This window comes from Eschrichtius robustus, chromosome 3 (assembly GCF_028021215.1).
Source record: "Eschrichtius robustus isolate mEscRob2 chromosome 3, mEscRob2.pri, whole genome shotgun sequence".
Lineage (NCBI taxonomy): Eukaryota > Metazoa > Chordata > Mammalia > Artiodactyla > Eschrichtiidae > Eschrichtius > Eschrichtius robustus.
This window is the reverse complement of record NC_090826.1, coordinates 100,102,612-100,126,350: the sequence shown is the minus strand read 5'-3', so window position 1 is coordinate 100,126,350 and position 23,739 is coordinate 100,102,612. Positions and strand designations below refer to the sequence as shown.

The window sequence follows — 23,739 nt, the reverse complement described above, 5'->3', positions numbered from 1 at the left end:
ATTTGAACTAAATCGCATTTAGACCAGTAATGCTGTATATATAGTATTTTGCATATTACAGAGAGTGCCTGACTGGCTGAATTATAGCCCCCAAAGCCTTTCCTCTACGCTTCATATATGGCTCTAAAAGTTTGAATTAAGAAAGAATTTTTTAATTCAAAAAAAAAATAATATATATATATATATATATACAGAAAAAGATGTTTGAAGTCTCCCAAAGTTTTTTAAATTAATAATAAAAAGAAAACCTCACATAAACCCATAAGCTTAAAATGAATGTGATGGAATAGACCATATGAAGAAAATCTTAAGATTGCAGGGACATGTGAGTGTGTGTGTGTATACATCCACAATACACACACATATGGATATTGCAGCACAAGCCATCAGTTCCCATTAAGCCTAAGGACTACTAAAGAGATATTTCTAACGTGAGCTGCTGAGAAAGAAGAAAAAAAAAAAATGTGAGGGAGACAACATGTTAAATTTTTCTCCAGAATTTTCTAGCATTTTGCAGTGTAGAGATGGACTGATTTTCTATCCCAAGTCATAATTAAGCAGACCATTATATTTTGAGGCACTGTATATTCAGTAGAACACATTCAGGAAAAATAGTTTGATTTCTATTAACGTTGTAGTCATAATTGTCTCCCCTACAAACATCTCAGGAAACAGAATCACATTCTGCCAATGCTGAAACCACCAGCGATGCTGTCAACAACAAACACACGAGGGCTATTATCAGATATCACTGTACGCAGTCTGATCAATGCTTTGAAACTGGCAAGTATGCTATAAACGTAACGAGCTCTGCCGCAGATTTTACTGGCATAAAAGACACCTGGGCGACAGGGGCCTTTGCAACCCACCACTTCAACAAAATTCCGTAAAATCAAAGATTTACGAAAGATTTTACTCCTAGGAGGCACCTAGGTCTTCTTTGGAAACCCAGACTATTCAACAGCTCCCTGCAAGAACACACCATTCTGCCACAAATCGCATATTGCACACCATCGGTACCCAGACACCTGAACCACCTGGGCTGACGAGAGTTAGGCTGTCAGCTCGGAGGTATTGCTAGTGTGCAAGAAACACTGAAGCAGCTAAGCTCTCCCAGGTACACTAGGTGGTAACCTTGGCACCAAGTGCCTTAGTAGTAAAGGTCTTTTCCCCTATTACAAAATGCGCTAAGACTGTTCCAAAGAAAATGCTACAATCCTGAGGACCTCTTCCACAAAGGAGAGCAGAAAAGCGCTGGTTTTTTCCTCTAGTCAAAAACTGCGGTGGGAGATGGAGCTACAAATTAAGGAAACCCAGCTTCTGGTGGCAATCCTGTGACAGCTAGCAGAGCAGCCCGGCCAAGCCAGAGGTCAGTTTTCCTACCGGCAAAATGGGAATCACCACCTCCACCCCTCCCCCTCGACAAGGAGCCCGGCACACCCAGGAGGTCTAAGATTACCCCGGACGACAAGCGGTGGGGTGGGGCCGCCGCTCCCCAGACGCCCACCCCGGACTCCCCCCACCCCGTGACAGAAAGGCAGGGCTGGCGTACCTGGCTTCACAGTCTTGAGACGGATGGGTTCGCGGAAGTGGCGGATGACAGCCAGGGTGTCCCGGTTGGTGAGCCCGCTGACAGGCGTCCCGTTCACCTCCAGCAGCACATCCCCCGGGCTGGGCGCCTTGCCCGAGACGACGCAGCAGGTGCCCCCGCCTGGCTCCTCGCGGAGCCGCCCCAGGTAGGGGAACTCGCCGCGCTCCGCGCCGCCCCGGATCTCGGCGCCCAAGTCGCCCGGGGGCCCGGCCCAGGACACCGCGCACTCCTGCACCTTGCTGAGCCAGTGCTTCTTCTTCTTCAGCGTCTTCGACATCCCGAACCCCGCTGCACCATGGGGGAGACCCCGCGCGGGCGCCGGGGGCGCCGCTCCGGCCCCCTCTCACCCTGGGGGCCCCGGGCGGCCCGCGCAGCCCGGAGAGGGGGCCTCGCCGCTCCGGCACCCCCCCGACCACAGCCCGCTGGGGGCCGGGCCGTTCCAAGCCCCGAGACGCCCCTCGGACGCCCCGCCCGGCGGCGTTCCCCGGGGCTGGCCGGGCTCCGCGAGGGCCAGCCGGGTTAGGCTGAAGAAAAGAGAAGGGGATTGTCCCCGGGAGGCTCCAGAGGGGTTTCGGGCGGGGTCACAGCCGACCGCTGGCCCCCGGGCTCCGCGCCGGAGCGGCGGGAAAGGCAGAAGCAGGGGGCGGGTAGGTAAAGGGGGAAGAGCCGGAACGGGAAAAATCCGTCGGGGGCGCGCAGAAGCGCGCGTAGACCCGTCGCAGGATCGATCGTGGCCGCTGCGGAGCTGGAGCGCTGAGACCAACGCCTGCCCAAGCTGCCAGGAAACTGCCGCTTTCAAACCCGCCGCAACCTCCTCCTTCTCCCTCTTCCCTTCCCCCCGCCCTCGCCCATCCCTCATCCAGAGCCCCGCCCCCTCCCGCCGCGCGGCGCCCGGCGCGCTGCCGTCATGGGCCAGGCGCTTGGGAACGAGCCCCGCACTCGACTCCCTCGCCGGGGATTGGCCCCCGGCGGGAAGGAGGCGGACCCTTGACGAGAACGAGAACCACCGATTGGTTAGTGGGAGTGGAGGAGGCGGGCACTAGGATGACTGAAGTTTAAAGAGGGTGGAAAAAAGAAGTTGAAGAGGGAGGGAGGGAGAGAGGAGGGGCTGGGGAGAGGGACCGGCTCCAGATCGCAGGGCTGAGAGAGGCCCTCCGTGCAGCGGCTGAGCCAGGAGAAAACTCGGATAGGAAGAGCAACCGAACTCCCCGAAGTGGAGGCGTGGCTGGCAAGCCGGGCAGAGTGGGGGAAGGAGCTTGGAAGCCTGCACCGGGCACAGAGGAAAGCGGGTGTACTTTGAAGGGGAGACGACGTGCTGAGTCCCAAGGCAGAGGTGGCGGAGCCTCGGGGTGGCCAGTTACAGCCGACCACTTACAATGAGTAGATGTTTCTCGTTCGTTCATTTCTTCAACAAAAGTTATTGAACGCCCATTGAGGCAAAGACTCCGGAGTCTGGTTGATGGAAGGTAAAATAGAGTCCTGCATACTGCTGTGTGACCTCACGCATATTAGACAACCTCTCTGAGCCACGGCATCCTCGGCTGATAAGCGGAGATAATTATACCCTTCCAGGTTGTGAAGATTACATGAGGTACATATAAAACATCAGTGTAGTGCCTGACAGGGGGTGGGTACTTCTTACCCTTTAGTAGCTGATAAGGAGAAGTATGACTTTATCAGACATTGTGCTAGATACTGGGGTTCAGGGATGAAGAAAACGGAGGTCCTGCTTTCTAGGAGGTCACAGCCTAACAGGAGAGACTGACAAGTAAGACTGCTTGAGATGAGGTAGGGTGGGGTGGGGTAGAAGGTGGATTAGGAACCAGCCTAGTAGCTAGCAGACCTGGGCTGGAGTCCTGGAATGCTGCTTACTTGCTGTTTGACCTTGGCCAAATCTCAGTTTCAAGTTTACTCACCTGTAAAGGAGGTGGAGCGAGAACTAACAGTGAATAAAGGACATCTTAGATCCCTTCCAGCACTAATTTTTCACAAACAGTTCTTGAGCTTTCTCTTCTCCCTGACTTGGCTCACACTCTCCCCTGTCTTTGTATTTAAAACAATTCTATCCATCCTCAGCCCAAATGCCATCTCTTCCAGGTCCCCTTCTCTGATACCTTGTCCTCAGGTGGAAAGTGTTTTCTCTGAGCTATGATACTTTCACTTTTGCAGTATGACACTTATTTATGTAGTCTCCTGTCTCCCTTTAATGGTTGGGGAAAGCCCTTTTTTAAACTATGAATAACTCCACAGTATCTCACCACATCTCAGATAGACTGGCCCAAGCTTCAATAGCGGCAGTGATTTTGTTCACACCATTGTATCAGTCAGGGCCTAGGCAGGAAACAAATGGTACTTTACAAAGATGTGGACAGGGTGTGGGAAACCACAAGAGAAGTGTGGAACCCTGGGGCTACAAGCTCCTAGAGCTATAGAAGCAAGGGGAGGGAACAGTTACCAAAACTCATCACAGAAAAGGCAGCCTGACAGGAGCCTGTGACCTTCAGTCGGGGATGCAGTCAGCCTAAGTAATCACCCAAGGACAAAGCTGGAGGATTTATCTCTCACCTCCCTCCTCCGTCCTCCTGCTGGTACATCCCAATAACCAAATCCAACCAGGAGCCAGAGGGCAAGAGAGCCTTTTGAAGCGGTCCCTATCAGTCAATCACACAGAGAAGAGGAAGCAGCGCATCTGGAGAGAAAAAGGAAAATACATAGCACAGACATCATGTGGCTTGCTCAGATTTACCCAGATCTGAGGCAAAGCTGGAGTATTTTTTTCTGAACTACTACCTACACTAACAGATTCCTGGATGAAGTCGTGATAACCTCCACCTCATTTATTTTTGCAGCAGTTCTGGGAAAATATCTTCCCTGCCCAGAATTTATCCATCAGGATACCTTTGGCCACAAGGAACAGAATATCTAACAGTAGCTTAAAGCATGGGGTTATTTATTACATCTTTAACATGAGGTTCAGATGAAAGTAGTCTCGGGGTTAGTTCAGCAGCACAATCATATCATTAAGGACCCAAGCTCTTTTTGTGCCTGCTGTCTAACATCACGTTCATGTTGGCTTTTATCTCCAGGCTTGTCATCTCTAGATTGCAATGTGGCTGCCACAGCTCCAGACATCACATCCTCAGAGGTCATTGTACAAGCAGGAAGGGAGGAAAAGGCACCACTGCTCCCATTTTTATGAAGGAGAAAAATGTTTCCCAGACTGCCCCCCCCGCCATAGAATCTCCCTTATTGGCCAGAAAATGGTCACGTGCCCACTTCAGACCAGTCACTGACAAAAGAAAATGGAATTGCCACAGTTCATTAATTATGAGTCACGCCCAAGCAAAATAGGAGTTCTGTTTCAGAGGAGAAAGAGGGAATAGTTAAGTAGGCACCCAACAGTGTCTGCCACATGCCTCAACCAAGAATAAGTTATATTGACTCTTTTTTTAAAATTTATTTTATTTATGTATTTTTGGCTGCATTGGATCTTCATTGCTGTGCACAGGCTTCCTCTAGTTGTGGTGAGCGAGGGCTACTCTTCATTGCGGTGTGTGGGCTTCTCATTGCAGTGGCTTCTCTTGTTGCGGAGCACGGGCTCTAGGCACATGGGCATCAGTAGTTGTGGCACGTGGGCTCAATAGTTGTGGCTCACGGACTCTAGAGTGCAGGCTCAGTAGTTGTGGTGCACGGGCTTAGTTGCTCCGCAGCATGTGAGATCTTTCCGGACCAGGGCTTGAACCCATGTCCCCTGCATTGGTAGCATTGGTAGGTGGATTCTTAACCACTGTGCCACCAGGGAAGCCCGTTATACTAACTCTTAACAGAAAACTGCAGTGATCAGGAGCTTGAGCTCTGGAGTCAGACTGGAAATCTCAGCTGTTCTACTTACTAGCTCCGTGATCTTGAGTAAACTTTAATCTTACCTAACCTCGGTTTCCTTATCCACAAAATGGATATAATAAGAGTACTCACCTGAGTTGTGAGAACTGAATGGAGCTATTTGAGTCAAGCAAGCACTTAACATGTGGTCATATAAACAAACACTCAAGTGACTTTAGTTTGTGCTAAATAGTAATATTTGTGACAAGGCCAAAGGCATTGCTAAATCACCTTTATAACTCCGTAAGTATTCAATTCACCCATCTTAGTAAGATTAGGTTCAGTTTTAAAATAGTCTAGAAATAAGCTGCCCACCCCAGTGAATTAATTCTGGTAGGATACGATTCTGGAAATTACTACATAATTAAAGGAGTCACATTGCAAATGTCTCTCTCTAAAATGGCACCTAACCAAATAATCAGATCATATCCATGTTTATCATTGTTTCCCAACCCTAATGGTTGGCTTGATAGTTGTGATTTCCATAGGGGAATATTAATAAGCTAAATAATATGGAACCTGGTTTAACAACAATAAATGATACAGTTGAATATGATGATCTCCAAGGTTTCTTTGGGCTACTTCTATCCATCTAATCTATGGAGATAAAGATAGATGTGTTTCAATATGCAGAACACATGAGTTAGGTCCCAAGATGGCTACAGTGGCTCCAAATAACAATATCCAATGACTGAAAGGAAGGAAGTGTCTCTCCCTTCCTCATTTCGTTTTAGTAGATCAAGGAAACCTTTCCCCAAAGGCCCCAGCAACACTTTCCCTCCAGCTCATTGGCTGGACTTGCCCAAATGCCCTTTCCTAAACTAAAGATGCAAAGGGTAATGAAATACTTTTATCCAGTTTGCCCCTCTAGTGCTCAGAGGGGGATCCAGTGTCTTTCTTGTAAGCTGTATGGCTGCACAATATCTGAACACAGTTTGGCGGGGAGGAGGTCTTTTAGCAGATATGAAAGGGAGAGATTGCTCGATTTGCTTCTAATTTACATACACTCACACACACATACACTGTTTGACAAGGTGGAAAGTGTTTTGTTTTATAACATTGCTGAGTGTTCCTAATGAGAGTTAGGTATACCCTGTAGGTGGAAAACTTCAGAATGGCAAGTATAAATTCCCAAATTTTCTCAGATGACCCGCGCTTAGTTACTCCTTTGTACAAGCAGAGATGCATCATATTGAGGTTTGTGTGCTGACAGCTCCAGGGAAATCACTCACATCAGAGTCTCTGTGAATAGTGCCCCTGGAGTCGTGTGTGGCACTGTGCCAAAGCGAGGCAAGTATAGGGAGAAATTTTTATTTATTTTTATATTCTCACTATTTCTTTCATGGAAACCTGAATCTCTAGTAACAGTCAATCAAATCATCATATTTAAGGATGAAGTCTTTCTTAAGTATTAAGGTGGCAGAGGGTAGGGGAGAAGTGGAGTGGAAAGATAAAACAAATATTTGCCTCCTATACAGAATACAGGAACATTTATCCTGTTCTTATTCCCACAGATGATAATAAAATCATCTTGAATTTTAAAAATTCTGATCCACAAAATCTTTCACTGCCTTAGAAAATGTTCATACTGACCTGTATTGTGGAAATTATATATGTAATGCAGCCTAACATGAATTCGGGATTAATTATCCAACTGTATCTTTACATTTTATTAGCATTTTTATTTGCCTAGGCCTATGGGCTAATTTGTACGCTAATGCTAAAATATGCTCACTTATGAAAGCAAATACATGGAAAGTTTTATTTCAGTTAGACAAACTAATTTATTGTTAAAATCTGTATCACTATGTTTCATACATAAATGTGCATTTTTGCCCATAGGTGCACTTACCTGCAAATGACAAGATTCACAGAACAACAGGAACATTCAGAACCAAGTGCAGTGCCAACATGCTTTGAAAGGGGGGTTAGTTAAGCAGTCAAGTGTCAAGTTTGCCAGACAGAGCAAGACAAAGAGAACATTGAATGAAACAGAAAATACCAAAGTAAACCATCTTTTATATTTCAGCTTAAATACAACCTCCTGCTCAAGACCAGCCTTGAATTCCCACAGCTGGGTGTCATTTGGATGTCATCTCATCCTTCTCCAAAACCAATAGCATGTTGTTGCTATGTGTTTTCCAGTAGACCTCAAGATCCTTGAGGGCAGGGTCCCTTTCTGATTCATTTGTGTAACCCCCATCGGGCTGGGCCCTTTATCTTTAGTGACCACTCATTCATTCATTCGTTCATTCATTCAAGTACCTGTTATGCGCAGGCATTGTTTTAGGTGCTGGTTTACAGCAATGAACAGACGTACAAGGTCCCTCCTTTCATCGGGAAGAAGACAGTGTAGGGAAGGAAAAAGTTTTCCTCAACCCTCTTAGGGTTCCTGGCTGGATCTGAAAATTAAACTGGCAAAGACAGATTAATAGGAGAAAAATATAGAGGACTTCCCTAGTGGTCCAGTGGTTACGACTTCACCTTCCAATGCAGGGGGTGCGGGTTCAATCCCTGGTCGGGGAGCTAAGATCCCACGTGCCTCGTGGCCAAAAAACCAAAACATAAAACAGAAACAATATTGTAACAAATTCAATAAAGACTTTAAAAATGGTCCACATCAAAAATAATATTTAAAAAAAAATAGAAAAGTATACAAATTTATGTAATATAAGTTTTGTAATATATGGAAATGAAGACCAGAAGAAATGGTAAACCTGAGCGTTTTTATGCTATTGATGAACAGTGGGAAGTCGTGGGAAAATATGATAGGGCAAAGAGGATGAGCTAAGTGTAGTAAACTGGGGGAATTTAGCAAGGCCTGTCTGCTCAGATTCTTTCCCATTATCTGTCCATCTTGGATATGAGGATGTTTCTTTCCTGCAGGCAAAGGGAGGGCACCTCCCACCTGAGGGTCAGATGAGCTGTTTCAAGGATGAAGGCCAGGGGGACAGAGAGAACTTCCTGCTTCTGCTGGTTTCTTCAAACTCCTTCAGCTTAAAATATTCAATATGCCAAATTGCCATATTTTGGGGTATTGTGTCCTGAACCGCTCCAAAGAAGATATACAGATGGCCAACAAATACGTGAAAAGATGCTCAACATCACTAATCATTAGAGAAATGCAAATCAAAACTACAATGAGGTATCACCTCACACAGGTCAGAATGGCCATCATCCAAAAATCTACAAACAATAAGTGCTGGAGAGGGTGTGGAGAAAAGGGAACCCTCCTGCACTGTTGGTGGGAATGTAAATTGATACAGCCACTCTGGAGAACACCTTAAAGAACTAAAAATAGAATTACCATATGACCCAGCAATCCCAATACTGGGCATATACCCTGAGAAAACCATAATTCAAAAAGAGTTATGTACCACAATGTTCATTGCAGCTCTATTTACAATAGCCAGGACATGGAAGCAACCTAAGTGTCCATCGACAGATGAATGGATAAAGAAGATGTGGCACATATATACAATGGAATATTACTCAGCCATAAAAAGAAACAAAATTGAGTTATTTGTAGTGAGGTGGATGGACCTAGAGACTGTCATACAGAGTGAAGTAAGTCAGAAAGAGAAAAACAAATACTGTATGCTAACACATATATATGGAATCTAAAAAAAAAAATGTTCTGAAGAACCTAGGGGCAGGACAGGAATAAAGACGCAGATGTAGGGAATGGACTTGAGGACTCGGGGAGGGGGAAGGGTAAGCTGGGATGAAGTGAGAGAGTGGCATGGACATATATACACTACCAAATGTAAAAAAGATAGCTAGTGGGAAGCAGCCACATAGCACAGGGAGATCATCTCGGTGCTTTGTGACCACCTAGAGGGGTGGGATAGGGAGGGTGGGAGGGAGACGCAAGAGGGAGGAGATATGGGGATATATGTATATGTATAGCTGATTCACTTTGTTATAAAGCAGAAACTAACACACCATTGTAAAGCAATTATACTCCAATAAAGTTGTTAAAAAAAATAATAACAATACATACGTAAGCTTCAAAAAGAAAAAGCAGTAAACCCAAAACAAGTAAATGATCAAGATAGTTTCCCATAGTAATAGTACTATAATAGAAGATGAAATAGAATGAAGTGATGGGTGATTAGGAAAGGACACAGGCTTCATTAGATAGAGGTCACAGGGAAGGTCTGGCTGAGAAGGTGACAATTTTGCCGAGACCTGAATAACAAGTAAGAGGGAACCAAGTGAGATCCAAGAATCCCAGGCCAACATGAGACCTTGGATTGACCTGTGTCTGAATTTGAAGAACAGAGGAGTGCTAACGTGGCTTGAGTCTGGCTGTGCAGGAGAGAGCGGTAGGAAAAGAATTCAGAGAGGAAGGCCGGGGGCCAGATTACATACAGCTTTTCAGGCCAAGGCAAGGAATTTGAATTTTATTCAGAGCATAATGAGTTGTAAGGCGAGAAGTAGCAAGATCTGATTTACATTTTAGACTGATGGTTCTGATTGCTACACAGAGAAGGATGGAGGTGACAGCAGAAGCAGGGAAGCCAGAGAGAAACCTGGCACAGGAGCCCCATGAGAGATGACGGTGGCATGGACCAGGGTAGAAACAATGAAGATGAAAATCTGTTGAATGCACTGTGGAAATCAGAAATTATAGCTTTAATTTCCTAAACTGATCTCAGTTAAAGAAATATATTACAATTGTATTTAATAAGAAGCTTTGTGGAATGTAATTGTTTTGTTGAAATGTCCCTTCACAGTAAGATAAGTAGGAAATTCGAAAACAAAAAGTGGGGGAAATTCTTAATTAAGTTTAAATTTATACAGGTTCTTTTATTATGTTTATTGAGCAGAGCATCCAGAGAGAAGGAATGTTAATTTCAAGGTTTTTGTTTAAACTCTTAGGAAGGTAACATCCTCTCACAGCATATGATGCTTATGAAACAACGTATATTGTTTTTTTCATCTACAGGGTGTGTTGTTATAAGAAGTGGAATTTGTTTCTTAACTTATACAGGAACTCACAAACTTGGTTTTAAAAGAGCTCTCCCATCGTGTAAAATCTTTTAGGTTCTTTAGTTAGAAAACTTCAGGCCCTTGAGTCTTGTTTTCTCATTGCAGACCGAAAGCAAATAAACAGTGCCTTCAGTGGATTCCAATACAAAGCACGATGTGAAGTTCCCTTTCTTCAACAGAAGGAAAATTCTCATTTACTTGGCTAAGCTTAGGTGAAGCGTTTCCAAACACACAGTCCCAAATTTCACAGTAAAAATGATTGGAAACACACCGCATGAGCTTAAAATAAACACACCCCATTCAAAAACCAGGTACTGTGGCCCTATACTTAACAAAACTATCCAAATGAAATCTACATTTTCCTTTATTCAAAAATGGAGAGTAACCTTGTTGGATCTGGGGTGAAGGAGGGAAGGACTGAGTTTCAGTCCAGAAACAGGGCAACATGCTAAATAGTACGGGTTCTGATGAAGTGCTTCTGTGCTTAGAACCTAAAGTTAATCTTGGCACATTTAAATATGTAATAACTATCTGTTAAGAGAGTATATCTGAAAAGTTCTTATCACAAGAAAAAAGTTTGTAACTGTGTGGTGATGGATGTTAATTAGACTTATTGTGGTGATCATTTTGCAACATATACATACGTATATTAAATTATGAGGTACACTTGAAACTAATATAATGTTATATGTCAGTTATATAATAAATAAATAAACAACTGTCCATTCACAGTTTGATGGGCACAAAGGACAAACAGAGCAACTGGTTATATGAACAGCAGACCTTCAGAAGCACTAATACAAACAATACTTGGTTAATGTTCAGGGTTACCTTTTCTGCCTTGGTGTGTTGGAGAATGTTAACAGATTGAAATTTTCACCTTGCAAAGTGCTATAGACTGAACTGTGTGTCCCCACCCCACCAAATTCATATGCTGAATCCTTAACCCCCAATGTGACTATATTTGGTGATAGGACCTTTAAGGAGGTAATTAAGGTTAAATGAGGTCATAAGGATGAGGCTCTAATTCAATAGGATTGGTGGCCTCTTGAGAAGAAGAAGAGAGATTTCCCTCCCACTTGACTCCACTTTAACTACACTAGCCTTCTTGCAATTCTTTCAACATGCCAGGAATGCTCCTTCCTCAGCTCTCCCTCTGCCTAGAGTGCTCTTCCCCCAGGTACTTTCATGACCACTCCCTCCCTCACCTCCATTTGACATTGGATCAAATGCCACTTAAGCATGGACTTTACTCGACCTTCCTATCTAAAAATGCAACATCCCCTCAACTATTAAACATCCATGTCCTACTCTCTCTTTTCTTATCTTTGTTCACAGCATTTAGAGCTTTCTGATACACAATATACTTATTATGTCTCTTATTTTTTGTCTGTCTCTACCCTAGTGTGTAAGTTCCATGAGGGCAGGGATCTTTGTTTTGTTCACTGATTTATTCCCAGTGCCTAGAATAGCACCTAGCTTGTAGTTGGGACTCGAAAAATACTTGTTTGCTCAAGTGCTTTCCCGTCAAAGTACTTCCAGATATATTAACTATGCTAGGTAATTTAATCTTCATAATAATTTTAAAATAATTCGATCTTTGTAATAATCCTATGCAGTAGCTGTCATTCGTATTCCTATTTACTAGTGGGTCAGAGAGGTTACTGCAGTCATCCACAGGTCTCTCAACATTAAGTGTCAGTCAAAACAAACTCAGATATTTTAACTCCACATCTAGTCTCCTTTCCTATACCATGGTGGTCATTCTAAGACATTTTCACAGTGAAACAAAATGTCAAAATACTCAAATTAAGAAATAGTGGTTTCTATTACAACTGCATCCGAATGGTTAAAATGAAAAGAACTGAACTTATTCAGTGTTAGCAAAAAATGTAGAAGTAAAAGTCTTATACACTGCTAATGAGAATGTAAATTGGTCCAACCACTTCAGTAAACTGGCAGGTTCTACTAAAGTTAGCAAATGTATACCCTGGGATCCATCAATTCTACTCCTGGGTGTACCCAAGAGAAATGAGTACTTGTGTTCTCCAAAAGATCTATACAAAAATTATTCATAATAGCCCCAAACTGGAAACAATCCAAATGTCCATTAAGATTAGAATGGCTACATAAATCTTGGTACATTCTTAGAATACTATACAGCAATGGGGGAAAAATCCTAACACAACAAAATGGATGAATGTCACTGGCATAATTTTAAGCAAAAGCAGCCATACACAAAATTACATACTATATGATTCCATTGATCTGAATTTCAAGAATGGGCATAACTAATACATGGTGATTAAGTTCAGAATAATGATTACCTTTGAGGGAATATTAGCTGAAAGGGGCCACAAAGGACTTTCTAGGGTCTGGGTAATGTTCTATATCTTGATCTGGGTCGTGCTTTAGAGGGTATAAACATATGCAGAAATTAATCTAACTGTGCACTTAAGATTATACACTTTATTGCAAACGATGCAATCGACAAGGGTGAAATTTCCAAAATATACAAACAGCTCGCGCAACTCAACAATAAAAAAAACAAACAACCCGATCAAAAAATGGCAGAAGAACTAAATAGACATTTCTTCAAAGAAGACATACAGATGGCCAACAGGCACATGAAAAGATGCTTAACATTCACTAATTATTACAGAAATGCAAATCAAAATTACTACGAGGTACCACCTCACACCAGTCAGAATGGCCATCATTAAGAAGTCTACAAATAACAAATGCTGGAGTGGGTGTGGAGAAAAGGGAAGCCTCCTACACTGTTGGTGGGAATGTAAGTTGGTACAGCCACTGTGGAAAACAGTAGGAGATTCCTTAAAAAACAAAAACTAGAGTTACCATATGATCCTGCAATCCCACTCCTGGGCATATATCTGGAGAAAATGCTAATTCCAAAAGATACATGCACCCCAATGTTCATGGCAGCACTATTTACAACAGCCAAGACATGGAAGCAACCTAAATGCCCATCAACATATGAAAGGATAAAGAAATTGTGGTATATATACACAATGGAATATTACTCAGTCATAAAAAAGAATGAAATAATGCCATCTGCAGCAACATGGATGGACCTAGAGATTATCATACCAAGTAAAGTACAATAGGTCAGACAGAGAAAGGCAAATATGATATGATATCACTTCTATGTAGAATCTAAAAAATAATACAAATGAACTTATTTACAAAACAGAGACAGACTCACAGTCATAGAAAACAAACTTATGGTTACCGAAGGGGAACGGGAAGGGGAAGGAGTTTGGGATTAGCAGATACAAACAAGTATATAAAAAATAAATATACAACAAGTTCCTACTGTATAGCACTGGGAACTATATTCAATATCTTGTAATAAACTACAATGGAAAAGAATCTGTGTGTACATATATATGTATAACTGAATCACTTTGCTGTACACCAGAAACTAACACAACATTGCAAATCAACTATACTTCAATTAAAAAAATTTGACTACAAAAATTTTAAATGTGTGCATGACAAAACAATGACCATAAACAAAGTTTAAAAACAAATTACAGCCTTGAGACAAATATGTATACTATTTGTTGACAAAGGCAGATTTCCTTCTTATACAGAAAGTTCTTACAAATTAATAAGCAAGCAAGGCAAAACAAATAGTCCAGTGGAAAGAGGCTAAGTTAGATTATAGAAAAATAATAATAAACTGACTTTAAACATATGAAAAAGTGTCAATTTTCAAAAAACAATAAAATTCCATTTTTCTCCTAAAAAATTGGCAAAGATCAAAAGTTTGATAATATATTATGTTGTGGAGATACAACTATAAATTAGAATACTCTTTTGGTGGGTAATATGCCAGCATCAGAATTCTTTAAATTCCAGTGCAGTTCCATTACTAGGAATTTTCAAAGACTTATGTACTAGCAAGTACCTTGTAAGCATTGTATGCCATAGAAAATGTCTGGAATAGGGCTGGTTCAATGAATTGTGAAATATACGTTCAACAGAATATTGTGCAGAATAAGGTAGAACTTCATCTGCCGATGTGGAAAGATCCCTAAAATACATTTTTAAAGATACAGATGTGCTTGCTCCTATTTGGATTAAAAAGGGGAAGGGGATGATGGATATTTGCATACACCCTATAGGCCTGTGTCCTCTGGAGGAAACTAATGGCTGTGGTTGTCTCTAGGCAGTAAGACTGGGAGGCTGAAAGGGAGAAATGCTTTTCATTAAATACCATTTTGCACTGTGAATTATTATTATTTTTACAAAGTATATGTATTACTTGAAAAAAAGAGATGAAAAAGAGAAGTACTATGTTTAAAGAAGAGAAGGGCTTCCCTGATGGCGCAGTGGTTAAGAATCCGCCTGCCAGGCTCACTGAAGTACAGTGTGAGTTAGGAATGAACTTCTGTGGTTGAACCACTGAGATGTGGGAGCTTATCTGCTATAGCAGCCAGCCCTACTTATCCCAACTAACATGTAGCTTACTCAGCCCCACCTTCACCAGACTCACTCCAAAAAGCCCCAAGAGGGGGCTTAATCTATGCCAGGCTGTCTCATTTTGGATGAGAAGAAGCACCACAGCGCAGAAAATGCCCTTTTCTTTCCCCAAACAAAGTTCTCCTACTGGAAGAACACAGATCTCCCCACTCAAGGGAGTCTCGATACCTCTTCGGGAACATTTTGGATTGCTCGTTCTGATGCCCGGTTGATGGAGTTCAAAATAAAATCTCTAAACTGAAAAAAAAAAAAAAAAAAAAAAGAATCCGCCTGCCAATGCAGGGGACACAGGTTCGAGCCCTGGTCCAGGAAGATCCCACGTGCCACGGAGCAACTAAGCCCGTGCGCCACAACTACTGAGCCTGTGCACTCTAGGGACCGTGCTCTGCAGCAAGAGAAGCCACCGCAATGAGAAGCCCGCACACGGCAACCAAGAGTAGCCCCGCTCGCCACAACTAGAGAAAGCCCACACACAGCAGCGAAGACCCAATGCAGCCAAATATAAATAAATAAATAAATTTTAAAAAATAAATAAATGAAGAAGAGGAGGAAGTGGAGTGAAAAAGAGAGGGCATGGGGGGAGGGGAAGGAAGTAGTTGAAGACAAACAAAAATAATCAAGACCTGTACTTCTGCATGTCCCACATGGCCTAGCCCAGAGTCTGAAATAGAGGACGCTGAGTAAATAAAACTCCCAAATCTACTCTACCAATCCTGAGCCTCATCCAAGCACCAGTTTGATATTTTCAGCTCAGATTAACCTTTTAAAACCAGACTACCTGGGCCAAGAGATAATTGGGCCAGGGAATTTTCTGGTTCTTGGAGGTAGTCTATTCTGGTAAGAAATTAAACTTTACCCATTGCTTACTGTCTTTAGCTGAGATCAGTGTAAATCAACATTGGTGAAAAAAACACTATTGCACCAAAGCAGCATGTTACAAATCTGAAACTAAAGATAGACATATTAGAAGTCACTAGGACAATTAAACAACTCTGTGTGTGCCAATTTTTGTGCTTCTAATGATTTCAAATTTTAAAAAAATGAATAGCTTTACTTTCTGTTTAATTACATTTTTTTTAAACATCTTTATTGAAGTATAATTGCTCTACAATTATGTGTTAGTTTCTGCTTTATAACAAAGTGAATCAGTTATACATACACATATGTTCCCATATCTCTTCCCTCTTGCATCTGCCTCCCTCCCACCCTCCCTATCCCACCCCTCTAGGTGATCACAAAGCACCGAGCTGATCTCCCTGTGCTATGCGGCTGCTTCCCACTAGCTATCTATTTTACATTTGGTAGTGTATATATGTCCATGACACTCTCTCACCCTGTCACATCTCACCCCTCCCCCTCCCCATATCCTCAAGTCCATTCTCTAGTAGGTCTGTGTCTTTATTCCCGTCTTGCCACTAGGTTCTTCATGACCTTTTTTTTTTCCCTTAGATTCCATATATATGTGTTAGCATACTGTATTTGCTTTTCTCTTTCTGACTTACTTCACTCTGTATGACAGACTCTAACTCCATCCACCTCATTACAAATACCTCCATTTCATTTCTTTTTATGGTTGAGTAATATTCCATTGTATATATGTGCCACATCTTCTTTATCCATTCAGCCGATGATGGACACTTAGGTTGCTTCCATGTCCTGGCTATTGTAAATAGAGCTGCAATGAACATTCTGATACATGACTCTTTTTGAATTATGGTTTTCTCAGGGTATATGCCCAGTAGTGGGATTGCTGGGTCGTATGGTAGTTCTATTTGTAGTTTTTTAAGGAACCTCCATACTGTTCTCCATAGTGGCTGTATCAATTTACATTCCCACCAACAGTGCAAGAGTGTTCCCTTTTCTCCACACCCTCTCCAGCATTTATTGTTTGTAGATTTTTTGATGATGGCCATTCTGACCGGTGTGAGATGGTACCTCATTGTAGTTTTGATTTGCATTTCTCTAATGATTAATGATGTTGAGCATTCTTTCATGTGTCTGTTGGCCATCTGTATATCTTCTTTGGAGAAATGTCTGTTTAGGTCTTCTGCCCATTTTTGGATTGGGTTGTTTGTTTTTTTGTGATTGAGCTGCATGAGCTGCTTGTAAATCTTGGAGATTAATCCTTTGTCAGTTGCTTCATTTGCAAATATTTTCTCCCATTCTGAGGGTTGTCTTTTGGTCTCGTTTATGGTTTCCTTTGCTGTGCCAAAGCTTTTAAGTTTCATTAGGTCCCATTTGTTTATTTGTGTTTTCATTTCCATTTCTCTAGGAGAAATTACATTTTAATTAAAAGCTGAAATTGAAAAAAAGAAGTTACTAGGACAAGACCTACTAGCAGAAATGTCATCAGTGTTAGTTTTGGAAGAGATTTGCGGCTCAGCTGATTTCTAGATTTGGCGTGGCTTCCAGAGAGCATTCTAGTCCATGTTTATCTTGATCTAGTGGGTTAATCTGTACCAAAAGGAAGTTATTTTAAAGTGAATTTTAGCAAAGTTTTACAGAATATTAATAGAGCAATAGCCAATGTAAATAGGCAGTAAAACTTGGGACATTCTCAGGAATTTACTTTTTAATGTATTAGTGTCAAATTGGCTGGTTTTATTGAAATAAGTCAGACAGAGAAAGACAAATACAATATGATCTCATTTATATGTGGAATCTTAAAAAAAAAAAAAACAAAAAAACTTCAACTCATAGAAACAGAGAGCAGATTGGTGGTTACCAGAGGTGGGGTGGCAGGGGGTTGGTAAGGGAAATGGATGAAGGTGGTCAAAGGTATAAACTTCCACTTATAAGATATAAGTGGGCATATAATGTACAGTATAGTTAACAATAGTATTACGTATCTGAAAGTTGCTAAGAGAGTACATCTTAAGAGTTTTCATCACAAGAAAAAAAATTCGTTAACTATGTGAGGTGATAGATGTTAATTAAACTTATTGTGGTGATCATGTCACAATATATGCATATATCAAATCGTTATGTTGTACACCTTAAACTAATACAATGTTATATGTCAATTATCTTGATAAAACTGGAAAAAATTTTTTCTTTAAATTAACTTTTTGCTTAAGCTCATTTGGATAGATCTTTTTGTTACAACCAAAACAGTTTTACAGTCTTAACTGAGGTAACAATGATCATGTAAAATTCACCTGAGTAAGAGAGAAAACTGGATTAATTATATGTGTATATATATATATGTGTGTGTATACATATATATATGAATGATTTTTTTTTTAGAGCAAGATTTAAGAAACAAATAAAAACTCAGAAACTCAGAATCTACTGGCCATGTCAACTTGTCTCACATACTTGCCACAATTAATTGTCTAGAAAAAAGAGTAAAGACACTAGGCTCTGGGTATTCTAAAAAATCCAACTAATTGCTTGGAATATCCCAAGTCTGAGAGATTTAACTCAATCCCTTAATCTCTACAGTAATGATGCACTACACGGAGAACAGTTGTTCTGAGTAGTGACCGTGAGACAACAGAAAGCCATAGTTATCTGAGAGGATAATATGTAGGCTCACAGAATTATACACTTGGAAGAGTTAAAAAATCACCTACTACCTACTAATGCAGGGAGATGGACTTGTGCCATTTTCAACAACATAAATTGAAATATATATTTTAGATTAATCATTAAGTAACTGAAAAATTAAATATAAAAAAACAAGAGTTTTCCAATCCCTCTAGTGACTAAGACCCTGCAAGGGAATTTTACCATGGTGGGCTTGCTTAGTTAGATACTGGGGAACACAGAAGTTTAACAAACAACCCCTCTCTTTCTCCATCCTGTAATTCATATGAAGGGACAAATATTCTATTTTTCAAAGTAATCTTTGAGGAATGTCATACATTTTGATTCAAAGTATTAGGTAGCATGTGCAGTAAAAATGGAAGAAACATAGAATTAGTAGATTTTTATTTGGATCCTAGTCTTGTTCGTCCATAAATGTGCGAGCTAAAACTAAAACTCAAAAAAAGCTGATTTTTAGAGATTTGGTAAAAATAAACAAGACGACTATATTCATCTATCATGAATAAGAATCTTTCCAGTTATAAAAAAAAAAATCTACTCAAAATAATTGACATACAAGAACTGCTGAAGTTTAGAAACAACATTGGAGTTATATTTTTTCGGACCAAAACTATAACCTCTCAAAGCTGCAGAAGTGCAGTGAATGCAGCATAGCTGAACAAGGGACAAGCTTATTCCTGGGACCAAAATTCCCAATTCTGAAAGAGTGGGATGCCTAAGACCTTTGGGGAACCTCACACTCGCTGTACTCAGCAAAACAGGCATGTTATTGCTTCTTCCAACACCACCAGCAGAAACAAATATTGCAGAAGCTTTGTGACTTGTGGAGGCAGATTCTCACTTTTTTTTTAGTTATCAAGCCATCCCTTACAGGCTGAGATGCATTCTCTTGATTTCTTTTCATGGATCTCGGCTCAATGCTTACGTGACAGCTTGGCCTTTTCACAAAAATTAGGCTCTGTGCTGGGACAAGTTGCTAGTTGTATCAAGAGTCTTAAACTTTGAAATCCCCAAATATATTATTTTTAAAGGTCTTGAGTGCTTGTTCAGATGATAAATTATACAGAAACCAATATGAATTCAAATGTAGGAGATCCAGAGTGGCTAGAGCATAGGAGGGGTTTATGGAGACAAGGTAGTAGAAAGAATTCTGGAAAGAATGCTGGAAGACCTTGAATGTCAAGGAGCCCAGACTGTACTTGGTAATCGTGGAAAGTCCTAATGGATTAGAAAGCAGGGTAATAGTATAATCAAAGTGGTGCTTTTAGGCCATAGACGTTATGAGAAATTGAAGATGAAATTAGTTTTTTAAAATTTGCATATGTAGTGAAGAATATCGAGAAAGCATCACAACAAATTTTTAGTAGTAGTTCAGTAATTATCTGAGCGATAGAATTATCAATGCTTTTTATTTTATCCATCTGTGTTACTTAATTTTATTGATAATGCAAATGTGTTGCTTTGCATTAAAGAAGGCCAAATTATGTAAATGTTTATTTTATAATGAAAAAATTCAAATACAAGAAAGAATATTAAAATGAACCCCACATACACGTCACCCAGATTAAACAATGATCAAGATTTTGCTATATTTGCTCCCTCTCTCCCTTTTTCCTTTCTTTCCTTTCATTCCTTTACCAGTATCTAACCCCTGCTGGTTCATGTGTCTTCCTGACCTGATCCATTAGTTCTTGATAGCTTCCTTGATTTCCAGTACAGCAAGATGTCCCAGACTCCTCTTAATTTCCTGCCACAGGCCTGAAATCAGCCTGTCTTTCAAGGTGCTCTGTTTCCTTTCAGCGGGTGAAAGATTATTTTAAGAAATAAAGGTATAAGCTAACAGCCAATTTTATACAGAGGCGATTCCTGGACCACTGTGAGGGCTACCATCCTGAGACTTCTGGAGGAAATACTAAAAATAGCATTAAGTAAATGAGAATAGGTAAGCGTTCTAAACATGAATCTGCTTTTTAGAACAAAACAGACCTGTCAGCATTTAAAACTTGCGCCAGTACGTAACCCTTCTCCTGAGTATCCTTCTTCAGTTTAGGAGGTATTCAGGTTCTTTGTGATCTTTTAAGTAAAAATTTTCAACCAGCTCTTACTGGACAGAATTTAGCGTCTTTTACAATAGTACCCCCATTTCATTTTCATGCATCTTAGCAAGATGTTAAGTAATAAATACCACCTTTTCCTTTCTGCTTGAGGGAAGTTTTCATCCTCTAGTCTAAGCCTAAACAAAGTACCATTGCTCCATTCACACCATGGGAACCAAGATTTTTTTTTAACCTTTAAAGCAGTGATTCTTAATTTTTTCCTGCCCACCACAAGTGAGGAATACTGAATGTGTGTGTGTTTAAATATAGCTAAAGCATAAGAAGTGTTTACCATGTGTGCAAGCACTATTCTCAGTCCTTACATGCATTAACTCTTTCAGTCCTGGCAACAACCCTATGAAGTAGGTTTTTAAATTGAAGTATAGTTGATTGATTCATTTTTATAGATAAAGACACTAAAGAATAAAGGGGAAAAAGTAAGGAGCCCAAGACCATTCAGCTATGATGTGATGGAGCCAGAATTTGAATTCAGGCAATCTGGCAACAAACTCACTCAGGGTTTTTTTTCCTCCCTAAACAAATAGAAAACTCCCAAATCTCAAAACCACCCCTGGAAAGAAATTACTCTGTTTAAGAGTGAAGTACCAGAGCCCTTCACTTTATAAGAAACAAGAAAACAAGGTGCCCACTATCACCATTGTATTGTTCTGGCTAACCCAATAATAACACGTTCAGTTGACAACTGTATTGTTGTTACTCAGGAAAGAACTAAACATGTGTTTATCGAACTTTTTCTATCATTAGACAGGCACTTTTCTCATTGTATTATGCAAGTTCCATGTAGACAAGGACAATATCTTCATCTTTGTATCTCAAACACCATTCCTGGAACATAGGAGGGAAATAATATATAAAATAAATAATTTTTGAATGAATTAAAGTTGATAAACAGCTCTGGATTTTTTCTTAAATGCATATTGCACCTTGACACCTATGTATAGGTGACCATATTTTGCCTAAATCAGGACACTTTTGAAAGTGAAAGAAGATACTAGCATTAATTATACCAGAACAATAACAACAAAAGCAAAGCCTTCTTATTTGAGCAGTTTTGCTGCATGAATCAGCACAACTAATCAAATCAACTGAGTCCCAAGGCAGAGTAATTTATGAACATTTAGTTCATAAATGAAGAATAAAGGCTATTTTACAGTATAAATTTGTCAGACCTATAGTTCTTTCCTCTGTACCTGTTTTTATGACCCATTAGTGAAAACTTGTCCTGTCATCTTTTAAGTCCTTTATTTATGCTGCTGTTCTATTCCAAACAACATAAGTATCGCAGATATCTGCTTATACACTTAGTCTTTGTTCCTAGTTGAAGTTTAAAAATAAACTATGAATTCAATGTATTTTCATAGTCAAACTCTAGGAGCATTTACATATAATTCTTATTTTTAAGGTTAAACTTTGGGTTTGCGCATATATGTTAGGGGTGGCAAAACTTGATAGGCAATTCAGAGAGGTATTTATTCTTTCTAGTAGAAAAAAAAAGTGTTCATCTTTCAGCCTTTTTCTCTGTGACCAGAAAAATCAGTATTTATGAGTTCTATGAACTTTTCTCGTATTCCAGCGTTCGGGGGATAGCAGTGGTGGTGAAAATCTGGTTGTCTATATTCTTATAAATGATTTAGCTTTTCTGTTTTGTCAACTCAGCTGTTTAAGTCTCCTATGAGCTACAGCAAGGATATAATATCATTTGCAGTGTTATCTGCAAACATAAAAGGCAATGTCGTTATATGGCTCATAAACACCACTTACATTCTGTTGTAGACAAGGAAGCAGGAAACATAATCATAGTAGTTATAGATTTAAATGGTTTGCCTGTTGTTCCATAGAACACTTGTTTTCATTTACCCCTCCAAGTCTGTGCAATTCAACTCAGCTACTGTGAAGCAGAAAATATTATCAATTAGAACCACAGTGTGTTAGTCCTGAATCACAGGGCTTCAATACCCTGGTGTGTTATGATACCCAAAGCTATACCCTGCTTCCCGCCCCAGCACACATATGACAGCAGGATTAGATGTGTTCAGAGGCTAGATGTGTACTGAAAATTAATAGAGAGCAAAACCAAAAAGGTGAAAAGTTAAGAAACAAAATTTCTTAGAAGGTAAAAATCTGGAAAGCCAGAACAATAGGAATAAAAAATGGATACATGACCCACAACTCTTGCCCCTTTTAGTACAGTAAGACTAGACCTTAAATGGGCAAAATTGGGAGTCACTAACAGGTCAATTAGTCCCTCACATCAAACTCAGTATCTAAACTTGAACTGATTTTCTCCTTTCTCTCCCACCCAACTCCAGCTTCTTGGTCAATGGCAAGATTGCTGGAAAGGCTAGACACTGAAGTCATTTTAAATGAAGTCCAAGCCTCTTTCATCTGCATAGCAATCCATTGACAAGTTCTGTGGATGGTTTGTTGCTTTGAAATATTTATTGTATCTAATGTTCATTTCTTATTTCCATTGCCTCACTCTAGTCCAGCCTTCACTGATTCATCTGTGGACCATTAGAACAGCTTTCCAGCTGGTCCCTCTGGTAGCACGTGATCCTCCACTTCCAATCCATCCCACATACTTTGTAAGTGGCAATCTTCCCAAAACACCACTTTCATTTTCCTCTCTAGGGAGGCTCAGCAGTTCCATCACTTCAAGGCTCTCCAAAATACAGATTCCTTCCATCCTTCTCAATCTTATTCCTTTGGTTCTGAATATTTATTCTCTGATTCTCTGATCCAGTCAAGTTTTTCTCTACACAGGCCCCACAAACTACAATCTCTCCTGGCTGTTTCTTAGCCCCCTTGCCTGGCATGCCTTTATTTTCCTCTGCCATCAAAATTCAGCAAGTTCAAGACCTAGCTCCAACCCTTTCTGTCTCTGAAGTATACTGTTTGACCAACATTTGACTCCTTTTGTCCACAAGCAAAGCACTGTTCTGTCACTGTGGGTGGTTCATTCAACCTCGAACAGGGAATGCAGAGAGAAGGTCATAGTGCTTAAGGTCGGGCTCCCAAGTCAGATGTCCCCTTTTTAAAAATGTGACCTTGGGTGAGTTACTTAACCTCTCTCAGCCCCAGTTTATTAATCTGTAA

The 23,739-nt window shown here is 40.6% G+C and overlaps 1 protein-coding gene across 5 annotated transcripts in view; it reads right to left on the bottom strand.

The window, feature by feature from the left end:
* The window catches only part of MAGI3 (membrane associated guanylate kinase, WW and PDZ domain containing 3), a 255,466-nt gene extending 253,056 nt beyond the window's left edge, over positions 1 to 2,410 (bottom strand). For all 5 annotated transcript variants that reach the window (XM_068540536.1, XM_068540537.1, XM_068540538.1 and 2 more), the window contains exon 1: positions 1,553 to 2,410. In XM_068540536.1, coding sequence (XP_068396637.1) covers positions 1,553 to 1,868 — 316 coding nt within the window. In that variant the 5' untranslated portion in view covers positions 1,869 to 2,410. The remainder of the gene's footprint in view (positions 1 to 1,552) is intronic.
* Between the last annotated feature and the right edge of the window lie 21,329 nt (positions 2,411 to 23,739).